Genomic DNA, 24,560 nt, shown 5'->3' with positions numbered 1-24,560 from the left:
TCAATTCAAAAATCAAGTCTGAGGTTTATTTTATAGAAAATTAGGCATTAGTTGATTTTTAAAATATTAATAATATTATTATAAAATTAAATTAGTATATGAACCCTCCCCGCCCATCTCTACCAACCCGATTTCACTCTCAAACAATAATCATTTCCCAACTTTTTCCCTCTCTATCTTCTCTCTATGAACACACCCTTTGTACTCCAATTTTGATACGAGAACTATTTTTGGATGTGTGTGTGCCACTGTGGCTACAGTTGATGGGATCTGGTTAGGTGGTGGTAATGTGTGGTAACGGTTGTACTTGTGGTGGCGAGGAGTTGGTGGTGTGGTGGCGGTGGTGATGGCGACAGTGACAGTGGATTGTAGGATGAAAAGTGTTTGTGATAAATTATTTGTGTTGTGATGCATTGTTTCGTTGGTGTCGGTGGTGGTTGTGATCAATTATACGCGTTGTTCCATTGGTGTTGTTGCGATGGTTGTGATGTAGCGGTGATTTTTTGTGATGGGTGTTGGTTTGTTTTAGATGGTGAAATTTTCGTTGAGGTGGCGACGGTGTTGCGACTGGAGGCATTGGTGAGGTGGTGGTCACAAGTGTTGGTAGCCATAAAATGTTATTTTGTTGATTGTCACCAATAAATAAATAAATTGTGATTAATAAATAATGCGTGATCTAAAAATTTGTTAATTTTTAACCAATAATTTGATATTTTTGGCCGTGTAATAAGTTGTAATCTATAAACTTTGAGATTTATGACTAATAAATAAATTGTAATATATAATTTTTTTTGATTTGTGACTAATAAACAAATTGTGACCAATGAAATTTTTTTATCTTTGATCGTAAAATAATTTATGATCTATAAAAAATTTATTTGTGATCGAAAAATAATTCATGGTCAATTAATTTAATAATATGTGATCAATAAATAAATTATTACCTATAAGTACGCATATGTGACCATTAATTGTATTATTGTGACTTTAATATATTTGACTAATAAAATATTTTTAAATATTTATTTATAATTCGAGTTTTGAATTTTGAAACTTTAAATCTGAAAATTTAATTGACCAAAGTTAATACCCAAGTTGTGAACTTTTCCCTTTTATCTATTACATTATCTGATTTTCTTCTTTCAATATGGCCATAGTATTATAAGCTCCTGTTTGGCTCTTTTTACTTCAAAACTCTTTATTTCTCATACTTATTGAAAAAAATGAAAATTTTTATAGTTACGTATAAAATATTTTATGATGTGAATGTATAATTAAAAATGAGTTTGAAAATTAAAGAGTTTTGTTTTAAAGGAAGACAAATAAGTGCTAAAATATTTTGCACGTAAATTCAAATTTTTTCATACTTTTTAATTATATATTTTCCAAAAAATCACTACTCAAAATATCATATATTTTTTTTCAATGCCACATCAAACAAGGGCTAAATTGTGGTGAGAGAGTAATTTTGTTACATTGTGTTTTAGATTTGTTGACAAGTTTTGCTTTTTGTACACTAGGGCGTCGGGGTTGACACCTTGGTGTAGAGCCCCCTCTTTTATTGGGCATGACTCTTTTCTTGTTAGGGGACTCTATATCAAAGCGTCAATCCTGATGTACAAGAAGCAAAACTCTTTGTTTATAGGATTTTTTTGAATGTTGAGAAAAATCTTCACAAAAATTATGTCTCTTATTTATTTTATGAGGGTGTTTGAGCTCTAGTTTTATTTAAAAAATGTATTTTAGAATAGAAGATTGATAAAAAAATATATGGTTAAAAAATAAATATATTTTTTAATTTATATGTAATATTATTTTAATAAAAAATGTGTAATTGAAAATGAAAGATAGAAAAAATGTATTTGAAGGAAATGGAAATCAAGCAAAGCCTATTTTTAAAACGGCCAACACCTTTCTGTTTAAACGATCGTCTGACGCCGTCATCTCTTGTCGCCTCATACTTCTCTCTCCTACCTTTCTTTATTTAAAATTTAAAAATCTACCACTTCACCACGTTCATGTAATCTCTCTCTCTCTATGCAGCAGTATTTTATCTCTCTAAACTGAACTATTGCTATCTGTACCCTGTTCACTACATTTCCATCTACTGTCGGTCTTCCAAATTCACTGTAAGTATACCTTCATATGCACGCATAACTGCGATTTTTAAATCTTATCCATAAGATATCTTGTCATTTTATCAAAAATAAATCGGCCTTCTTTTTCATTTTTCTATGAAATCTACTTTTTACTGCTTCAAAACAACGTACATTCTGTTTTTTCAGTTGTATGTGTCGATTATTTGTAATGTATTGGTTGATTGAGATTTTTTCCATGGAGTGATGAAGTTGGATGGGTTAATTTGATTTACTGCATAGGAAAAGATGAAAAGAAGGTTATGAGATTTGAATCTGAGTGTTAATTATATAGAAATGGATGCTTCACGACGAGGAGGAGGGGGAATGGTACCAATATCACCGTCGCAGACTCCGCGATCAAGTGACAAGGCGGTGAGGGATCTGCGATCAGAGGGGAGTATAAGTGGAAAGCATGATAAGGATAAAGGTGTCAATGTGCAGGTTATCGTGCGCTGCAGGTTAGTTAATTCATTGAGTTCGTTTTATTATAAGTGATTTGATGATATTGGAGTTGAGTTCTGATTGAATCCTCTGTTGTAGGCCATTGAGTGAGGACGAGACGAGAATGCATACACCAGTGGTGATTTCTTGTAATGATAACAGAAGAGAAGTTTGTGCTGTTCAAAACATTGCTAATAAGCAGATAGATAGAACTTTCTTCTTTGATAAGGTCTGTTTGCTATTTTTACCTGGTTATATGTTTAATTTGGTTTTGTTTTTGATAACTCAGAAGAGGTAAACAAAGACAAAAAGGAACAAAGGAACAAAGAGTTGAAGAACATGTTGAATCTCATACAAGCTATTGAATACCATGTCATAATTCTAAATTTTGATGTCAACAAGTTGCGGTCAATTTAAAATGAGTTTGTCAAGTTAACATATATGTGATGACCTTAATTCTTGCAATTTGATTTCCATTTTACTATTCAATTAATTTTTCTCTTTCATGTTCTTTTTTCTTTTTGATAAGAAAAAGTTATTTACCTTTATCGTGTTTAGGTCTTTGGTCCATCTTCCCAGCAAAAAGATTTATATGATCAGGCGGTCTGCCCCATAGTCTTTGAAGTTTTAGAGGGCTATAATTGCACCATTTTCGCATATGGACAAACAGGGACAGGAAAGACTTACACAATGGAGGGTGGGGCGAGGAAAAAGGTTTGATTTGTTTACTTTAGCCTCTAAAACGTAATTGCAAAGTTGTTTTTCTACTACTTGCATTTTTAACATCATGTATGTAATTTAACTTTTAATCTTGTTAGAATGGGGAATTCCCAAGTGATGCTGGTGTTATTCCAAGAGCCGTTCGACAAATTTTTGATATCTTAGAAGATCAAAATGCAGAATATAGCATGAAAGTTACATTCCTAGAGCTCTACAATGAGGAAATAACGGATCTTCTGGCATCCGAAGAATGTCCAAAGTTCTTAGATGACAAATCGAAGAAACCGATAGCACTAATGGAAGACGGAAAAGGTGGAGTTTTTGTTAGAGGTTTGGAAGAAGAGATCGTAACGACTGCTAATGAAATATATAAAATCTTAGAAAAAGGTTCTGCTAAAAGACGAACGGCGGAAACCCTTCTTAACAAACAAAGCAGTCGTTCTCACTCTATATTTTCTATCACAATTCACATCAAGGAGTGCACCCCAGAAGGAGAGGAGATGATTAAATGTGGGAAGCTGAATCTTGTTGATCTTGCTGGCTCAGAAAATATTTCACGCTCTGGTGCTAGAGAGGTGAGAGGTTATAAATAATTTACAGTGCAAGATTTTGGACTTGTTATACTGTTTCCATGGGTCCAGATGGGTGGCGGAACCTTGTTGCTTATGAGAGATCATCAAAAATTTCTTCTATGCAAGATAGTGTCCTAAATATACGGTTCCCAAGGGGTGAAATTCCATGTAAAGGGAACTGTTCTGCAGTACAGTACTCGGTAGACGAGAAATTTTGGACTCTGACATGCATTACAAGTTTTTCCATCTCCTTGCTTGTTAATTTTGATCTAAACAAATTTGATTTACTTTTGCAGGGAAGAGCAAGGGAAGCAGGTGAGATCAACAAGAGCTTGCTGACACTTGGTCGGGTTATAAATGCTTTGGTCGAGCACTCTGGTCACATACCATATAGGTATAGGTCCACTCAACTTCTCAATTATGGATACGGGTAACCGGACATGTTTCAGGGTAGATAAACTTATATCTGACATATCACTTGAAATCTCAGAGACAGCAAATTAACAAGGTTGCTAAGAGATTCTCTGGGAGGGAAGACAAAGACGTGTATAATTGCCACAATATCACCCTCCATTCACTGTTTGGAAGAGACACTCAGTACTTTAGATTATGCTCACCGTGCCAAAAACATAAAGAACAAACCAGAGGTCAGCACTTTTGATATTTTTGACAGAAAAAATAAGTTGAACTACGGTTGTTTCTTTTAGCTATTTATTGGACTGGACCAGTTGACGAAGTCAACTTTGTTTATAATTACAGATTAATCAAAAGATGATGAAATCTGCAATGATCAAGGATCTGTACTCGGAAATTGACCGGTTAAAGCAAGGTTGTTGATTTTTTCCTTCTCTCTGCCTCCCGCCCTCCCTCTAGTTTCTCATCTCCTGTGAGATGTGTGTGTGAATTTTGTCTAGGTTCACATAAGTTCTGCAAAAGAAACTTTAGATCTTCGTTTAAGTGCTATTCTTTATGGTGACAGTTTTATGGACCTTTTCTGGATATTTCTGAACGAAAAAGAGTACAAAATATATAGATGTAAGACTACATAAACCTAGGTTCTTTTACAACAACTTATCCTTTTTTAAAAATAGGATAATGATGAAAACTAAGATAAAAAGCTAATCCGTAAATTCTACAATTTGGACAACTTGTCTCTTAGATAACAAGATTTCAACAACTTGTACTTTTCAACACACCCCTTCAAGTTGGTTCAAAGATTTCAATTAAACCAGGTTGTCGATTATTGCATCAAAAGTTGGTTTGGACAACCCTTTGGTGGATAAATCAGCCTGCTGCTCTGTTGTAGGATTGAATGGTATGCAAATCAAACCATTTTTCCACTCTTTCCTTTAGGAACTGTCGAATCAATCTCCATGTTTCGTTCTATCATGTTGGACCAGGTTCTTGGCTATGTTTATAGCTGCCTTGTTGTCACAATAAAGTTTTATAGGACCCTTTATGATTACCTTCAACTCATCTTGAAGCCTCTTTAGCCATGTTCGCACATGCCACCACTATAAATTCAGCCTCTACACTACTAACATAAACAACAGATTGTATATTACTGCACCAAGTCATGAAGTCACAAGATTTCCACCTAAAAAGGTACAAAAACCTTAAGTTGACCTTCTATCATCTATTGAACCTGCCCAATTTTCATCTATGAATGCTTCTACTTGAATTTGTTATTCATGTATCTTTGTTCAATAACAATCCTTTTCTTGGTGTTCTTCCCTTGGAGAATGCATGTATGGCTTACCAAACGAATTCAGAATGCAACATCCGTCTTAGTATGTGATAAGTAAATCAGTTTACCATCTAATCTTTGATAACACTGTGCTATCTACCTCTTTGCCTTTCTCAAACATTCCAAGCTTCTTATTTGCATATATGGGATACTCTCCAGGTTTACATTGTAACATCCCCACTTCTTTATATAGATCAAGAGTATACTTCCTTTGAGAGATTATAATCCAAGTTCTTCGTATAGCTACTTCCATATCTAGGAAATATTTTAAAGAACCTAGCAGCAAGAATTTTTTTAAGCTCTCAATTTCTTCATCATCACCTGTTAGGATAATATCATCAGTATACGGTAAGTAAGAAAATTTTACCTTCAACTGAATGCTTAAGGAACAAGCTTGACTATGAGAATGACTAGATTACCGAATAGCTATTAAAAATCTACCAAACCAAGCCATAGGTGTTCCATAATATTCCTTAAAACCTGGAGGTAATTGCACATATACTTCTTTTGCCAATTCTCCATTAAGAAATGCATTTTTTGGATCTAGTTAATGAAGTGACAATCCTTTGTTGGTTGAATGGAAGTAGAATTCTAACTGTGTGCAATTTAGCTTCTGGAGCAAAGGTCTTCTTGGTAGTCAATTCCATAGTTTGTGTATAACATTTTGCGAGAGAGATTAGGTACTCGTGAACAAAAGGTGCAGGTTTTGTGTAAGGCTGTAAAGAAAATGTAGATAATTGATGCTTTGATAACATACAAATTTCACATTGAAAGAAACAAGGATTATTTCCTTTGAACAATAATAGAAACAATTTTTGCAAATAATGAAAACTAGAATGACCTAATATATGATGCCATAACATAATTTTAACTAAGCTAGATTGAGGAGAGAGATTCACCGTTCGAGCTTGTCCCTCTAGTAGATGACCGTCTTTAAAAGTAAAGCAATCCATCTTTTCCCTGGCTTTGCCAATCATCTTCCGCAAAGCTAAATCCTGAAATTCACTAGGAAAAATTTAGCCACACAATCACAGTCATTTGTGAACTTGCTTATAGAAAAATGGTTGTTAGATTAGGAACATGGACAACCGATTTTAACAGCAGAAATTTTGAAATAGGTATTGAACCTTTTCCTGCAACTGAGGATAAAGATCCATTTTCTGTCTTAACTTTTAAGTGGAGAATAAATTTGAAAAACTATTATTTGTTACTCCTGCATGCAAGGAATACTGTTTTTCAAATAAGCACTCAAAGCTGTTAAAAATACCTTGTTAACTATGGAACAAGAGGTGGAAAGAAGGATACTGTTAGTCTGACAGTTGGACCTGTGCAGCAACTCTATTTGTTCTTTTGTGAAGGGCTGATTTTGGGCATCTAAAGCTCCAGAATTAAGTTGGCTGTCATTGCCTGAAAAACACGATTTCCTTTATCAAAGAATTTTGAATTTATTTGATTTGTCGTTTTACTGTGTAATTTGCAGAACGTATATTTGTCATGCCTTGGTCTATTAACAAAATCACACCATTTTTTATTATTCTCCTCAAGAACCTTCTACTTACAAGGGCTATCTCAAGTGATGCAGAAACCAAAGCTGAAGTCTCATATGATTGACCAGCTTGTCCTTTCCCATCATAACACTTCTACTTTCTTCCCTCCTCACATAGACAAATACTTCACAATTGAAGAAAATGCTTCCTTGACAATTACTCTCCCCCTTACTTCATCTGATTCTGAATTAAGTCCTGCAAGAAACTCGAACTCTCTCTTTTTCAAGCATTTTATTGTACCCAGTATCATCATCAGTAAATTCTCATTCAGCATCATAATATTGATCTAGTTCCTGCCACGAACCTTTCAAAACACTGTAACACATGGTGACACTTTGACTTCCTTATTTCATCTGACGAATGTCTGCCTTGATGTCAAAAATCTGAGCTGAGTTGCCAACATCAGAATACGTATCTGCAGCAGCCTCCCAGATTTCTGCTGCTGTTGATAAGAACAAATATGTCTTACCTATATCAATCTCCATTAAATTCACCAGCCATGCCATAACCATGGAATTTTCTGCCTCCCATACCTAAATATCTGATTCATTCTCTGGTTCTGGTTGTTTTATAGTACCGGATAAGTCAAGAAATTTTCCATTACCACGAACAAACATCTTCACGGATTGGGACCATAATTCAGACATTCTACCTGTTAGTTGTGATTTGAAGAGGAAAGTTCAATTTTTTGTGGCTGATTGTGATTAATTTAATTCTGGGTAAATATGTATCTGAAATATTAGACATGACTGTATATTTCTGAATGAAAAAGAGTACAAAATATAGACATAAAAGACAACATTTTCCAAAAAAATAAAAAAAAAATAAAGAGAGAGAGAAGAAGGAAAGAAGAAAGAGAAAACATAGCTAATCTGTAATTGCTAGGATTGAATCTCTTAAATAACAAGATTCCTAAAAGTATGACTGCTTACTGTACTTTTCAACACTTTACAAGGATGAGTTCCTTACAACAAACTTATGTCCATCAGAGGTGTATGCTGCCAGAGAGAAGAATGGGATATATATACCAAGAGATCGTTATCTCCAGGAGGAGGCAGAGAAAAAGGTTTGACATTAGGAAACTTAGTTTAATGATATTATGAAATTACTCAAGAGATTCTCTTGTGAAATTCAAAATTTGTTTTGTTTTTCCCCCTTCAGGCCATGTCTGAAAAGATTGAACATATGGAACTTGATTTAGAATCCAGGGACAAGGTATTTTAACATAAAATATTGATTATTTGGATAACTTTTTGTGGATACTATTAAGATATTTGAATAATTACTAAAATTGTGTTTTTGTTGTAAGCAGCAACTGATGGAGATCCAGGAATTATACAATTTTCAGCGGCAGTTGACTGCTGAATTGAGTGAAAAACTTGAAAAGTCTGAGGTGTGATGTTTGAATGTTCACCCTATCCAAACTACAAATTTACTTCCCTTTTCCTTTGCCGTCATGGAATAACAATGTTCCTCTCATAATTCAGAAAAAGCTACAGGAAACTGAGAACACATTGCTTGATCTTGAAGAAAGACACAGGCAGGCAAATGCAACAATTAGAGAGAAGGAATACCTGATATCCAACCTTCTTAAATCCGGTAGTCTCACTTTCTGTGCATATTATCCTACAACCTAGTTTCACACAAGAAACTTTCAATTTCTTGCTGCATTATCCTCCTTCAACCCAGTTTCACCCGGTATAATATGAAATCTCATAATTTATTATCTAAAAGGCTCTAAGTGATTCTGTAAGAAAACTTTTCCTTGATCATAAAATAACTAAATAAACTGGAGAGAAAGAGTAAAAATAAACATAAAAATCCATATACTAAATAGTTGTCTTTGCTCTCTTCCTTCCAAATATTTCTGAACTGAAATTGTTAGACTTTGGTACCAATTCTCCTTATTCCAATTGCCTAGGGTTGGTTGTTTCCACTACTGAGGTCAAGGGTTCAAGGATTGGTACCTCTCTCCCCTCCTGCCTCCACTCCCCTCTTAAAAAAAACACTAGATTAGGTGGTTCCTTTTCCAAATTTCACTTGGCTCAGCTGACATTTTGGGAATGTTTTTAACTGCTGTTTTGATTCATCTTATCTAAAGTATATAGCTACACCTGATTTTGTCCACTGTTTTTGAATAAAATGACATCCATGGAACAGCTTCATGACTTTTTGTATGAATACTTTCCACCAGAGAAAGCGCTTCTTGAACGGGCACTTGAGCTTCGGACAGAACTGGAGAATGCAACATCAGATGTCTCTAATCTGTTCACGAAGATTGGTTTGCATCCTAATTTTGGAATATTGAATATGCAGTATTATTTTTCAGAAGAAAAACACAAGAACCTATTCTAAGTTTATATACATGGCCGATTTTCCAGAACGCAAGGACAAAATAGAAGATGGAAACAGAATTATTATCCAGAATTTCCAATCCCAATTGACTCAGCAGCTTGAAATCTTACATAAAACTGTGTCATCTTCGGCTACACAACAAGAGCAAAATCTGCAGGAAATGGAGGAAGATATGCAGTCATTTGTATCCACAAAGAGTGAGGTATATGCAATTAAATTGTAAAAGCCTCTAGAGGTGGTATATGGTTATTCATTTGACACAGGTTCTCATCTTGTACGCTTGTAGGTTGCTGAAGAGCTTCGAGGTCGACTATCAAAATTGAAAACCATGTATGGTTCTGGCATCAAGGTTTTGAAAGATTTAGCTGCAGAGCTTGATGATAACTCTCAGTCAACTTTTGGTTGTCTGAATTCTGAAGTTTCAAAGCATTCCTCAGCTTTAGAAGAGGTTTGAATGCATTGAATCTCTCAGAGAAATTATTCTAGAACCTTATTTTAGCACGTGTTTGATATTAGTTCATACAATGCAGCTATTCAAAGGAATTGCTTCAGAGGCTGATACACTACTACATGATCTTCAAAACAGTCTGCACAGTCAGAAGAATAAATTAACTGCATATGCACAACAGCAACGTGAGGTTAGCATTTTCTTTATTACCTAAAATGCAGATTGTTTTGATTCCCAGCACTTTCTTTGTTTTTAATTTTTCATTTCAAGAAGGGGATGCAGTTGACAATTTGACATATTTTCCAGGCTCATACTAGAGCTGTTGCTACCACAAGATCAATTTCTCAAATTAATGTAAACTTCTTCAAGAGTTTGGATACGCATGCTACAGAACTGGGCCAAATTGTGGAAGAAGCACAGGTGGTTAATGATCAGAAATTGTCTGAGCTTGAAAAGAAGTTTGAGGTAAATAATCCCCTCATGTAAAAGACTCTAGGTTGGATTTAGCATACTTTTTAAATTCAATCTGTGTTGGCTGTCTCATTTTTCTATAGGAGTGTGCTGCTAATGAAGAAAGGCAAATCTTAGAAAAAGTGGCAGAGCTGCTTGCTGGTTCAAATGCTCGGAAGAAAAAGCTGGTATGCACACCGTATTACAATCATTTTATTTGACAATTTAAGAAATTTAGATTCGAATCTACATGGCATTTTAGCCCACTGCTTGAGTAACCTGTGTTTTACTCAGTCCTTGTAGATAGACGGATAAGATGAATTAATTACATCTACCTACCACATCTCTGTGTCTACTTTCATTGATCCTCCAAGATAGTTCTGCCAAGTGTTTGTAAACCACTGTCGGGATACATTAGTACTCAAATTAAATCAAAGAAGATATTCCAATGTTATAAGAATAACCAAAATGTCTAACAAGCTATTTTTATACTCATTAATACAAAAACTACAAGCTGGTAAGTCTTTGAAACAGCTTCTTTCATGTAAAATATAGTCCTCAATATTCTTTCATGAGGGGTTTTCCATAAATCCTTTGAGCCCTTATTTGCTGTTGAGACTTGGTTTCACAACCATTGAAGTTGCTAGTGTTATTATAAAAGTATTTTCAATTTTAGCTTCTATTTACCTTTTGTGTGATACGTGTAATGGGCAATAACAAAATCTTTAAAGCATATATTGGGTAGTCATGAAAGGGGTTAAAAAATCGTCAACAATGAGAGTCAACTATTAATATCTCTTTTTTACTTGCCAGCTGCCACCAGGACATCGTCGTAACTTCTTATTACACACCAAGTGTTTGTGTTAAGGCAGTATATCTTTGATTTCATGACACTAGAGTTTATGTATCAAATTTTTGTGTGGATCTAATTATCGTATCGTTGTAAGAGTAATTTCACATACGATATTTAATTACCCTATTTTCCCTTTTTTTCTTGTTCTTCCCTAGGTTCAAAGTGCAATTGATGGACTTCGGGACAGTGCAGCTAGTAGAACCAACAGATTACAAGAAGAGATGTCAGTTATGCAGAACACTGCTTGTTCTATTAAAGCTGAGTGGACAAACTACATGGAAAAAGCGGAATCTCATTATCTGGAGAGCACAGCTTCAGTGGAACGTGGGAAAAAGGATATGGAAGAGGTTCTCCAAAACTGGTGAGTGTACACTGCATGCTTGTTGGTAAGAGAACATTTTACTATGCTTAAAATGTTCGCTGAAAATAAAAGTAAGTTTTAAATAGCTTAGCCAAACATGCTCTATATATTCATCGGTATCATTTTTTCTAGATTCTCACCTGTCTTCTATCGTGAATTAAAATCAAAATGTGCAGTTTGGAAAAAGCAAAATTGGGTGCGCAACAATGGTGCAATGCTCAAGAATCCTTGCTCGATTTAGAGGAGAGCAACGTTGCTTCTGTGGATGAAATAGTTAGGTTAGTTATGATTTCCTTGGTCGTGAACTTCAAGTTGAGCGTGCATATTTTTAATGAAATGAATTAAAATATGCTATATATATTTACTACAGGGGAGGGATGGAGACCAGTCAAGTATTGCGTGCAAAAATTTCTTCTGCTATGTCATCTGCACTTGCAGATGCAGATATAGGAAGCAACAATGTTCTCTCGTCTATTGAACGTAAGAGATGCCTTTCAAATTGAATTATTTCACATACTAAATAGTATTTGACTAAAAAAATCCATGCAGGATCACTTCAACTGGACCGCGAGGCATGTGGGAATCTTAACTTAATGATTGATCCATGCTGTGGAAACTTGAGGGAACTGAAGAGCGGACACTACCACAAGACTGTAGAAATCACAGAGAATGCGGGAAAATGCCTTTTAGAAGAATACATGGTAAGACAATCTGAGCCTCCCTTGCATCAAGTTGTACAAATAATTTTGTTTAGACTCAATATTCACAGGTACAGAGCAGTAGGATACCTTGTATTTAGGCTTGTGGGCTCCTTTTTAGGTCAGGCATCATACAGGATTTATTTATTTCTTATTATTATTATTTTTTTAACTTAAAAATATAGGAACGTGTTGGCCACAGGCCCCTACAGCTTGGACCGATACACTGGGCATGCTTAAAGTTATTTTTAGCCCCTGTTTGACAACTACTAAAATGAGTTTTGGAATAGTGATATTTTAGAAAATGTGTGGTTAAGAAGTAGAAAAAATTTGAGCTTTGTTTTAATGGTGGTGAAACGTGGACTTAATTTCACGTCGGCTTCTTCATTGACAGGTGGATCAACCATCATGCTCAACGCCGAGAAAAAGAGAATTCAATTTTCCAAGCGTTTCTTCCATTGAAGAACTCAGAACCCCAAGTTTTGAGGAACTGCTAAAGTCACTTTGGGATGCAAAATCGTCGAAACAAGTGAATGGAGACATAAAGCATATTTTAGAGGCTGTCCATTCCTTGAAAGACTCCCGTGCTCCTCTCACTGCTCTAAATTAAAGCAAATGTATACCGCAAGGCATAGAGGGGGAGGTCATAAGCGTTTATACCGTAAAATCGATTTTCGACAGAATGAAAAAGACATATGGTATAGTATTAAAATGATATTTGTACAGAATTTATAGTTTGATGAATTACATTTGTTGGTTGTATTTTTGAACAAATCATATTCTTGGTGGTGTAAAGCATGGTATGGAGAAGAAAATAGCTTCCGATTTTCATTTTTCCTTTGGAGAATCAAAGAGAGTTTCAGTTTCGGAAATTCTCCAACTAGAGGTAAAATTTAGCTGTCATTGGGGTGTCTGTAACAGGAGAATCTAATGTTTAAATATTTTTATTTTTTTGGGGATAATATTATCTTTATACCAGACAGTTTAAGGGGCTCTGCATGTTTCTGTTTCTTCAAGCCATTCTTTGAGAACCGAGATTACTGCATTAAATTGAAATTTATCGACCCAGAAAGAGAGTGTACCATCTCAATCCTGGTAGTATGTAAATGGGATGCAAAACTAGAAGAAATAGGCTTTGTGAGAAACAATCACTGTTCTAAAAGGCGCGCATCGGTGGTACTTAGGCGTCACCAATTCAAGATGCGTGGTGGAAACGTTGGTCAAGTAGCTTGACACCTTATTTAACAGTCAACAAAAATCGTTGACCACTAATGTGCGCCTAGGCGAGCATAATTATTATTAAGAAAAAAAAAATCATTTACAATTCTTTTAAGTTAAAAATTAAAAGTTGATTTCTTCACTTCGTTGATTCTAAATTCAAATTAGTCACTTAAAGCTTTGAACAAAGAAAATCTCCCAAATATTTCTATTTATTTATTATTTAATATTTACATTTGGAACTTATCTTTTTGTTGAAAACTATGAAAAAATGTAGAAATTTCCTAACAATTTGTTTTAAATGTTTGGCAAGTATCATTTTTAATTATTATTAAACAATTTTTTGATTGATTAAAAATTAAAATAAGAAAACACATTTTTACATTTATGCCTCGCTGAACTCATAGCTTGACTTCAGCGTATCGCCACGCATTACGTTTCTCGCTTAACTCATAGCTTGACTTCAGCGTATCGCCACGCATTACGTTTCTCAAAACACTGGAAACAATACAATTATGAAAGTCTCTAAAGAGAAATCTCTTCTAGTACAGAAATAACCAACCAGAGTAAATGCATGTCCCCAGCAGTTCAACGTTTACCCAGAAAATACTGCAAAAAGCTTATCTCGTATTTCATATACTATATTTACATATGCTACTATGGTCGTTCTGCGTAAATACCTTCCTTCAAGAGTAGACTCGGTTTTCTTCTCTATCCTACGAATATACAAAACCTCATATAAGTACAGTACTGAGGTAAAAAAAAAAAATCAATCATAAAGATGACAAATATACAAGAAGAAAAAAGGGCATACAAGATCAATACAATTCAACGGTCCAACTTTGAACTACTGCAGCTTGTTTGGTAATACACTTGACAATATTAATGAAGAAAAGAAGCCAACATCTTGGTTATTGTAATATCCAATACAGCCCACGTACCAAACATGCACCTATTTATCCTCCAAATTAAGAATAGATGAACAAATCCTTGATTGTTCACAATCGTTGGGTTCATCTCTCTTGCGCGAGGGGGTACATTCAGAACTTCCACTAGCAAATATTATATACCTGCTCGGGCATCCAAAAGATGGGAGTTTTTCTTTGCATTATGTAGCAGCATAGGAGCACTGGTAAATGACCCCATTGATTCACTGTAAGAAATAAAGATGTTGAGTGACGCCAACTGACTGACGTCTACTGGAAACTAAATCCAAAATCCATATAATAGATCTGGCATAAAATGATGCACCTAGAGATTCCGAGCTACAAGTACGAAGTAACAAAACTGACTTGTGTAAGAAAGCTCATGGAAACCCATTGAGACAGAATACATTTAACAATAAATCACATTGGTAAAAAGAAATTACCCTCAAATGAACATATATAACCGGCAAGTACTTTCTCTAAGTAGTCAACTCATGATTCTCCTCCAGCCAGGAAAGAAAAACCCAACTTTTTGTTAGGAATAATAATATCACAACCACTTCCAAACTTGCCCTATCTTTACGTGAATCAATTAGCAACCTCCCCCCTACTTTCAATAAAACTGGAATTTCTAACACAGCTGACGTAAAATTAACATCACAAGTCAAAGAAAAACATAAGATATTGCAGACTCAACAATTTGAAGGCACAAAATTCAATCTGCAGGAAGGTGGCTAAGGAATCTTGCCATAACAGTAAACAGTAATCAAAGTGAATCCTCTATTAAAAGATGTTTACAGCATGTGAACCACTTTTCAGCCAATCTTAATACAGTGCGTTCAGCATTTGGTTCATCTCAATTCTCAGAGGGAAAAGAAAAAGCATACGATGAGGCCAGTAAGCAAGATCATATTATTTAGTTCAAAAAATTGCATCTTAATTACCTGATAGCTAAAAACAAAATCTCGTATTCAATAATCACGCTGGTGGCTCTCCACTAAATGGGTCATCCCCAAAATCTTCATTGGTTGAATTCTCCTGACATAGCAACTTATTTTCTTGCATAGAACTCAATCCAAGACCATCCCATATCATTGGAGAAGGACCTTGATGCAAGTCACCATGTTTGGAACCATGGCTAGTCTCAACATTGTCCACCTGATCATTACCACTGGGGTAAACAAGCTCTGATCCCTTATCATCATCTGCACATGATGCCTCAACATTGAGATCAGAAACCAAATCAAAGCCTGGTGGCTCCACATGCCCAGAGTAAGCAACAGTAACACCCCCCTGGTCAGATGGTTCAGTAGCATCCTTCTTCTGCCTCCTCCACTTTTTCGTGGATGAAGTCCCATCATCTTCAAAATCTTCTTCTTCTCTATCTCTGTGCAAATAAACCCACAATTTCCTCTCCCCATCAAATTGTACGCAAGGATCTCGCTCATAATGTAAACGGTCCAATGCTCCACTAACAACTTGATTCACTTGAGCATCAGACACATCTTCCACAATGTATTGTGAATCTCTAATCAAAGTACAAACATCAGCTCTAGTTCCAATACTTCCTGGTAATCTAGCAGCTGCATCTCTAACGAGACAAAGGATTGTAACATGAGGTGGTCGATCACGTTTTAGCATAAAATGATCTCGAGCCTTTGATGTTGGCTTGCCACCACATCTTCTTAAAGGAGCAACAATCGTTTTTTTACCATCAACAGCTGTGTACGAAAAAGCCCTGTCCGGTATTAAATACCTAAGGATTTCCTCCTTCCGGAAGTATTCTCTTACTTCTTCAGAGCTTGGGCTGATGGTGATCAGACTCTTTTGAGCTCTCAGGTCCTTGAACCTTTCCTTCTCATCTAAATTAGATTGCAGCAGTGTCAAAGGAGGGGCAGGAAGACTTCCTATTTGCTGGAGCGTATCCTGACTATTTTTCAGCCAATTAGCAAATGAATCAACTAACTTGACAAGCATTTTGTGAGGAAGACCCCACACATCTGGAGATGTCACCTCCTCAGCAGCTTCATGATCAGATGAATTATGAGACATGGGACCAATCCATGACCAACATTTTTTTGATTTTTCATAGACAACAAGTGGTTTCCACCCTTTTGCTCCTAAAGGCGCCGTTCGGGATGAGAATATTTTTAAAACTCCTCTTACCAAATCCTGAAGTGGTTCCTGGGTTTCAAGAATGCAGGGATCACCAGGATTTGATCTCACACGGTTAACTATTTTTTGAACACTGAGAGAAGGAACATTCACTTGATCAGAAGGCACAGAAGTGCTAACATCCAGGTTTGCATTTGAATGCATCCCATTGGTATCTTCCTGCTTTCTTTCTTGCTCCTCCTCGATCCCCTTTCCAGTGTCATTCTGATCAAGATCCTTGCCAGCTTCGGAATTATCCTCTGGAAGCAATGTAATCATCGCCATACGAACTGCTGAAAGAAGATGAATGATGGAGATTGAAAAACCGGTATGAACAGTAGGTGTAATCAAAGCAAAAGGCTTTTTCTGTTGTTTGATTTCAGCCTCAACGTCTTCCACTTGCATATCCAAAATAGGTACCTTGGTAACTCCCTTCTCTAAAGAATCAGACACATCCTCCAACTTATTTTTTCCCCGTTTCTTCAAGGAGCTTGTACCATCAAGTTGCAGCTGAGTATCTGAGTGGAGGTATTCATTATTATGGTCCATGTACGTTAAATCATCCTTTGCTTTCCGCTTCTTTGAGAGGGTGTTACAACCCAATAGCGATACATCAGATCTCTCATTATCTTCAATGTAGGATTCAACTATTTGACCTTTTTTCCCCAACTTGAAAGGTACTCCATTATCCATTGCCAGCGGTCGTGTCCAGAGCAAATCCTCCTTCTCAAGATCAAAGTCTTGCACATAATTTGACTTCAGCGATGGCATGCGAAACCTTTCGCCATTATCACCTTCTAGATGACCATTTCTTGCTGACTTGAAAGATTGTTGCCAATCACCTCTTCCAGTTAAGTTACCTGGTTCAGGAAAATAGTCGTTATCCACATCTTCAGGGTAAAAAGTATTTAAGTAGCCACTATCACGCAACTTACCCTTTAGTTCTGCTTTCATCATCCATAGATGTTCACCAGAATCATCTATCTTTTTGGAAGAGTGTGACGATCCATCAAGAGCCAAAAAACGATCTTTTTTATCCTTCTTAGGAAGTTTGGCCTTTTTCATATCTGTCACACCACCAGGATAAGCCCACTTCCTCCTCATCAAAGGATTGTCATCCTCCTCCTCATCAATTTGTTCTGATGAGTCCGACTCTGTTTCTTCACTTCTGGGAAATGCCCTAATACCTCTGCTTCCTGCTACATCTCGTCCTCCATTCAGCGAAAAATTCCCTGGGAACTTCTCGTCTACAGGCTTAGCTTTATACTTTGAATGCAATAATTTGTCACTTGACTTCACATCAGCAGAGTCCTTAACTGTTTTCCACTTTTTACCTTTGGCAGACGTGTCATTCTGTTTGTACGAAAAATCAGCAGGAAAAGGTAAACCATGTTGTTTGCTCAGCCATAACTGTTCACTTCCATCTAATAACTCTATTTGACTTCCTTTAAGTGACAAGTTTGATTTCTGACCTTTACTAAATTTCATCTGATTTTCACCAGAAAATTGCTGAACATTATCAGGGTACTTCATCTTTTTCCCATAGTCATATGCAGTTCTTGCATTGACTGGCTTTGTAGTTAACACCTTGATATCAGACAATTGATTGATGGTCTTGTTCCTGCCAAAAACATGTAAATCATTCTTCGATGACATAGGCGCTCCAATGAAACTGTCAGTGTACTCTTCAGTTCTTGGGTCATTTCGTTTCTTTCCCAATTTCGACACCCCAGCTCTATCTGTTGCCCCAACTCGTGCTAAATTTCGGTCTCTCTGCACAGCCACTTCATACATTGCTTCATCATCATCATCATCATCAGCATATTCATCCTCCATTATCTGCTGACTCATCCGAGCTGCCACTGAAGATGCATACCCTGCAGATTTATTATGTCGAGAAGGAGGCAGTGGAGAAATATATGTCCCCATCTTCATTTCCAATCCCTGGTGACTTGTTGGGAAGTGGCCTGCTAACTCTCTTGTTGAAGTAGACTTTGAATCAGCCAATTTCAGAGTTCCTTTGAGATTCTGCTTACCACGTTTTGCTGGTTCCATAGCAATTTGCCGGCCATGAGAAGAAAAATCTGAGGCTGGACCCGTGCCATAACCATACCGACCTGTCTTCTGCCCAAGCTTCTGATCCTTTCCCTTCTTGCCCCACAAACCATCACCTGACTCCTCTCTATCAGATGACTCGCTCCCCAACTCCATGTTCTCATTCATCAAACTCTTCTGGCTCTTCATAATATTCAACACACGAAGCTTCTCATCAATACTGTACCCCTTGCAATTCAGCCATGCATCCCTTATCTGACAAAGATTGTTCACCATGGCATTATGATGCTTCCGCAAGTTATGATAATGCTGCCTTCTCTGAAAGAAACTCAAACCCTGACGGTAAAGTGCCACCCTTGGCTCACATAACCCTCCCTTCAACATCTGGAACAACTTATCAACAGGGCTCCCAAAATGCAAGTTACCACCACCAAAAAGCTCTTTTAGGGTGTGCACGAAATTCTCTTGGTCCATATCAGGTAAATGCTTGGCAAGACTAAATCTTTCCTCTTCAGTGAGAATCTCATTCCAAACCTCCATAGACAGCACATCTTTTAACCCCGAGAGATCATACAGATTGTAAGGAATGCTACAAGTTTGGTCTCCAACTTGACAAAACTCTTCCCCACTTTCACCTAACTCTAATAAGTCGAAGTCATCAGACCCTGCCCCAGAATCACAATCATCAAATTCATCGTCATCGTCAGATTCAACAACTGAAACAGAGTTCCGACGCTGAAAATCATCATCATCACTAGACATAATTGTGTCCCTACTGTGTGAAGAATGATACTCTTGATCAAATCTAGACACTTTGAAGCTATTTTTCTCAACCCCCATTCAACGGTAACATAGCCACAGACAAACCACAAATAATTTGAGTCCAATTCAAAACCCTAGAATAACAAAAAATGCATTCACATTAAAAAATAATCTCAATCACTTAAACCAGCATAGACAAAACAAAAAAACAAAAGAAAAAAAAAAGTATAAAGGAACAAAATTCCCACTTTTTCCTAAAATCAAACCCCAATTCTTAAATTCCAACGATCCAATTCATAATCCAACCAAAAAAAAAATAAATTACAAACAAAGCCAAAAACGTAATTACGAAACAAACTCACGAAATATAACAAACAAAAGAAAAAATCAATCACGCCACACCTACACTCCACACACAAAAAGGCGAAAAGCTCGATGCGATCGAAGAATACCTGAATTTTTTTATGACAGCAAAAGAGAGCGGTAGAGAGAAAAATCTTACACAGAATTTGGAGGCGATCGAGATAATTATTTGGTTGCGTGGAAACCCTAGCAATAGAGGAGAAAAGGTAACGAGGCGGTTATATTGTGTGTGTAGTATGCGTGTTAAGAGTACACTTGGACTTGGGAGAAAGAGGAAGACGATGATAGTTAGTGTGAAATTACGAAAAAGGGTATGGGAAAGGTTGTGTATTGGATTGAACCCTGCGGTGGATTGGAGAGAACAAAAAGTAGGGGCACGGGGTGAGACGTGGGGAGGGGATTGGGGAGTGGGGTGCATGGAAGGGAAAGAGAAGAGTGGGTCAGCTGATTGAAGTTGGTAGGTTTGCAGGGAAGAAAACTTGTGGGCCATATCTTCCAGGATTATTTGGCAAAATTTTACAAGAGGTTGAAGGCTTTGTGTGAAATTGATTTTAAGTGATTTTTTTTTTAATTAGTTAAAGTTAAACGTGTGTTGCACGTTATTTTAAATACTCTATTTTAAATACTCTATAAGTGATATAAAAATAATATTTGATATCAATTTGTTGAAGAATTTGATGAGTCTCGGACGAAGTCAAGAAAACAAAATTTAGTATAAAAATTTAAGAGAAGAAAATTCTACTCAAATTATACTCTTAAAACTCAATTTTTATGATTCAAATTTTTTGTAATGATGAAATACTATAAATAAAAAATCTTTTTTTATTACATTTGATACATAAAAATTAATTGTTAATACATAAATTTAAACATTTATTAAAATTTCTATATACATTAATATGAATAAATTCATCTATAATAACTCTAAATTCATGTAATTCAAGATTCATCAAGTGAAAATTCATTAAATATGGATTAATGTGAATGGTAATTAATTGAGAATTAATAACACAAATTTCATAAATGACAATATTTTTGTAGTATTTATTATATATCGAAAAAAGAAAAGTAAGGTATTATTAAAATAATTGAATTTGATATGATATTTTAATATATTATAGATGTGTTGCTAAAATGAGGAAAAGTGTAAAATATAATAGCTTAGGAGAACATGAGTTAAAAATGAATGGGATTTTTTTACCCAAAAAAATGATAATAAATTAGTTTCAGATATGGCTTAATATTTTTATTTCAATTGAACATTTCACAAGTGTCGTAAAAATTAACGTAATTGTAACACCAACATGATCTATTATACGATACTGCCTTCTTTTTACGTCCTCGAATCTAGCATATCCACTGTTTACCTCTTATAATCTAATCAACTGTGCCCTTATTTGATGCTCATTAAAAGAGGATTTTGTGAAAAATAAATTTTGAAATAGTGACTTTTTTGAAAATGTTTGGTTAAAAAGTAGAGAAAATTTTGATTTACGTGCAAAATATTTTATTATGAAAATGAGTTTTAGAAAAAAAGAGTTTTGAAAGAATGGTAGACAAACAAGGGCTTAATTTGTAACCTAACTTTTAGCAAAATAATATTTTATATATGATAAAGATGAATGAATTAATAGAAATATTAGAACCATTCCTGAGGTCATACAAATTGCATTGGACATGTTCCATGTTTTGTCTAGGATAGCGAAAAAATTCAATCAAACGAGATTTTCAGGTCGTGTGTCAAAGATCACATCCATACTTAGCCCCTTGATCATTTGCAATCGCAGTTTGCCTAACTTTGTCCTTTGTAAATATTAGTTGAAGTTGTAATTTTCTTTCAATTGTAAAAGGTTATTTCAATTTTTCATAAAATCATGTTGTTTGTACATACGTATATGATTTATTGGCTTTCAAATATGTACTCATGTCACTTAGGTTTCCTCACCTAAATTATCATAAGGGTGGTGTTCGAAATCTTTTCAAGCTTTCTCATGTGCTCCCTGCACAAAGAATTTTAATTTACTGTTTTTGTTAATCAATAAACAAGTTCAACAGATTCAAATCTTCTGTTATCATAATTTCTTGAAATCTTTTGTTCTCATCTTTGAGATACAACACTGCTACATATATAAGTTGTCTTTTGTTCTCGAATCAACTAAGAATAAGTGAAATGCTTTCTACCGGAGTGGATTATAATCACATTGTGTCCCTTTCTACGCTAGAGGAGAGGACACTCGAAGTCGTTGGTATTAGAGTTGTGACTGATGACCCTCGATAATAAAGTGATGGACGCATCACATATCACTACGGTGGTTGATGACAGAAAAGAGTACTAAACAGAGCCTAAATGACTCGTGTTTTGTATGTGGAAAACAAGATCATTATGTTAGAGACTGTTACTTTAAAAGGGGTCAGCAGAAGGTAATGTAGCAACCTTCAACAACAAAGATAAATACATTAGTGAAGAAGAATTGGATGCTGAGGTAACCACAACAACAATTGAGCAGGCTCGAGAAAAGAAATTAAATTCAAGTTTAAAGGATGAATTCTAGTTAGTGGTGGTCCTGACTAAACAATTGGATTGCGAAAATAATTGGGTCGATGACTCAAGAGGGGACATTGTGGTTCAGGAAGAGCCTTCTTGGTGGACTCAATGGAAGGTGAAATGACCAAACCAAAAAAGAAAAAAATGTTTGAAGAAGTATATTCTTTGGAAACACAACAGAGGGTAGAGCTGCTAGATTTAAAGAAAACAGAAGACAAATTGCAAGAGAAAACAATAGAAGTACAACAAAGCCACGAGAAAACAAAATATACACAAAGATCAAGTGACGAGGTAAAATCAAAGAAGATTAGGCCAAGTCAAAAACAAGAGATTGAGGTATGTACAAATTTACAACCTCAAATAAAAAAGTTGGACAAACGTGGGAAATTAAGTATTAATTCATTCCAATTTAGAAATAGATGGAGGGGAAAGTATGGAAATGCCATATTTATTTGAAGCAGTAGATGAGTTGAATAAAGGATCAAACACTTCAAATTCATCAAGGCAAAATTGAGCGTGACGAAAAAGGAAAGAGTTAAAATGAAAAGTTGGTGTTGAAGGGAGAATTGAAGAAATCATCACTAACTTTAACTATCTAGAATTTGCCGGACTTAAGCATGTAGAATATTCTAGAGATTCATCACTTGCTGAAAATGAAGACCACCGCCATTCATGAAAAATCTAGAGAATACATTGAAGATATTGTCTATTACCATTCTAGATTTCTCTAGGAAAGTGGCTTATAATCAATTAGTGGAATTATCTAAAATCATCAACTTTTGTGTAGAAGAATTGTCACCACCTTGTACCTCTATAAATAGGGAATGGTGCATGGTGAAATGTGAGTGGAGAGAGAGAGTGAGAGAGAATATTTTGAGTGCTTGGTGAAATGTGAGTGGAGAGAGAGAGAGAGAGAGAGAGAGAGAGAGAGAGAGAGAGAGAATATTTTGAGTGCTTCATTTTGTAATAATATTAGTGAGGTTAGTAGTCTTGGTGTGTGTATCAAAAATTTGTATAAATTTCATTTCATAAATAAAGTTATATTTTTAATTTGTGAGTTCAAATTCAATAGTATCGAAGTTCAATTTTGTACTAGAATATCATGCCAGTTCTAGCAATCATATAACATATGTAATCATTCAATGGGCAAACTTAGTTATTATTTATTCGTTGGTTACTCTTTCAGGGAGCGATGTTATTACAAACACAAGATTTCAAATATGGGTACTTTTAGAGAATGATCTTACAACACCGTATTTGGTCGACCTTATTAAGCAAGGCAAAACTCAACAGTTCTGGTTGGATGAAGGTCCGGTCAAGACAAAAAGGAAATATGTATGTACTAAATGGTGGAGATTTGAGGAAATCCTTAATTTCTCAATTCCATGACACATTTTGGATGGGAAATCCTAGAGAAGAATGTGCATTTTGTTATTCGCAGTTGAGGGATGATATTGAACTTGTATGAAAACTTGTCTCCTTTATCAACAGAATAAGGAATATCATCAAAAACTTGCCAGTGCTCCTTTCCATCTTAATTAGGCCATTTAAAAGTGTATTCATAAACTATATTATTGGCTTACCAAAGGTTGGAGATATTAGTACTATACTTGTCGTAATAGACCTTCTATCAAAATATGCAACTTTTATCGCAACACCTAAATATTTATATGTTGAAAAGACTTTTCATTCTTTTTCAAACATACTGTCGAATATTGGGGTTTGGGTAAAGATATACTCAGTGATCGAGAACCTTAGTTCACCTAAACATTTTGGATCGAGTTATTCAAATTTCTTGGTTTAACTTCAAGCATAAGTTTTTATTTCTATCCACAATCTGACGTACATATAAAAATAGCGTTTCAATTCTATGTTGGAGAAATATCTTCAACGCTTTATCTCTACTTCACAGAATAATTGGGCAAAATATTTGGATATGACTCAATTTTTCTTCAATGCCCAACTCTTCCACCAAAAATAATCATTTTTAGATTTTTACTAGCCAACAACTATTACTCCCTCATATTGTTTATATTGATCTAAGTACCAAGTCCCCTAAGCTAAGTGCTTCTCTCAAGAATGGAAATAAAATAAAGAAATTGCTCAAAACTATATTGAGAAAGCATAAAAATGGTACCAAAATTTTGCTGATAAAAAAATGTTGTTTGCAAGAATTCAATGAGAGAACTGGTGATGGTTAAACTTCC

General features: G+C 35.4%; 2 protein-coding genes across 9 annotated transcripts; one reads left to right on the top strand and one right to left on the bottom strand.

Annotated features, from left to right (window-relative positions):
• The first annotated feature begins 2,026 nt into the window (after positions 1 to 2,026).
• LOC111369640 (kinesin-like protein KIN-5D) lies at positions 2,027 to 13,312 on the top strand. 2 transcript variants are annotated; one of them, XM_022991233.1, is made up of 23 exons: positions 2,027 to 2,129; positions 2,431 to 2,596; positions 2,679 to 2,808; positions 3,138 to 3,293; positions 3,398 to 3,874; positions 4,168 to 4,265; positions 4,362 to 4,518; positions 4,631 to 4,700; positions 8,155 to 8,231; positions 8,327 to 8,380; positions 8,478 to 8,558; positions 8,653 to 8,764; positions 9,360 to 9,446; positions 9,547 to 9,722; positions 9,807 to 9,968; positions 10,051 to 10,158; positions 10,275 to 10,433; positions 10,523 to 10,606; positions 11,427 to 11,632; positions 11,809 to 11,910; positions 12,003 to 12,112; positions 12,182 to 12,333; positions 12,725 to 13,312. In XM_022991233.1, the coding sequence occupies exons 2-23, from the start codon at positions 2,433 to 2,435 to the stop codon at positions 12,938 to 12,940; spliced, it is 3,138 nt and encodes a 1,045-aa protein (XP_022847001.1). In that variant the 5' UTR covers positions 2,027 to 2,129; positions 2,431 to 2,432; the 3' UTR covers positions 12,941 to 13,312. The 2 variants fall into 2 exon arrangements, with proteins under 2 accessions (XP_022847001.1, XP_022847002.1); XM_022991234.1 differs by lacking the exon at positions 2,027 to 2,129 and having other exon boundaries at positions 2,213 to 2,596.
• Positions 13,313 to 14,034: 722 nt separating this feature from the next.
• LOC111369638 lies at positions 14,035 to 20,236 on the bottom strand. Of its 7 annotated transcripts, none has more exons than XR_002698207.1 (4): positions 19,948 to 20,235; positions 15,419 to 19,579; positions 14,363 to 14,701; positions 14,035 to 14,264 (listed from the first exon to the last, which is right to left on the bottom strand). XR_002698207.1 is itself a non-coding variant. In XM_022991232.1 (4 exons), the coding sequence occupies exons 2-3, from the start codon at positions 19,521 to 19,523 to the stop codon at positions 15,453 to 15,455; spliced, it is 3,996 nt and encodes a 1,331-aa protein (XP_022847000.1). In that variant the 5' UTR covers positions 19,524 to 19,579; positions 19,948 to 20,234; the 3' UTR covers positions 14,035 to 14,701; positions 15,419 to 15,452. The 7 variants fall into 7 exon arrangements, 5 of the variants coding, with proteins under 5 accessions (XP_022847000.1, XP_022846997.1, XP_022846996.1 ...); XR_002698208.1 differs by having other exon boundaries at positions 14,619 to 14,701; XM_022991232.1 differs by having other exon boundaries at positions 14,035 to 14,701; positions 15,419 to 17,488; positions 17,564 to 19,579; positions 19,948 to 20,234.
• Between the last annotated feature and the right edge of the window lie 4,324 nt (positions 20,237 to 24,560).

Source organism: Olea europaea, chromosome 20 (assembly GCF_002742605.1).
Source record: "Olea europaea var. sylvestris chromosome 20, O_europaea_v1, whole genome shotgun sequence".
Classification (NCBI taxonomy): Eukaryota; Viridiplantae; Streptophyta; class Magnoliopsida; order Lamiales; family Oleaceae; genus Olea; species Olea europaea.
The sequence above is the reverse complement of the archived record's forward strand: the minus strand, read 5'-3'. Positions and strand labels throughout refer to the sequence as shown.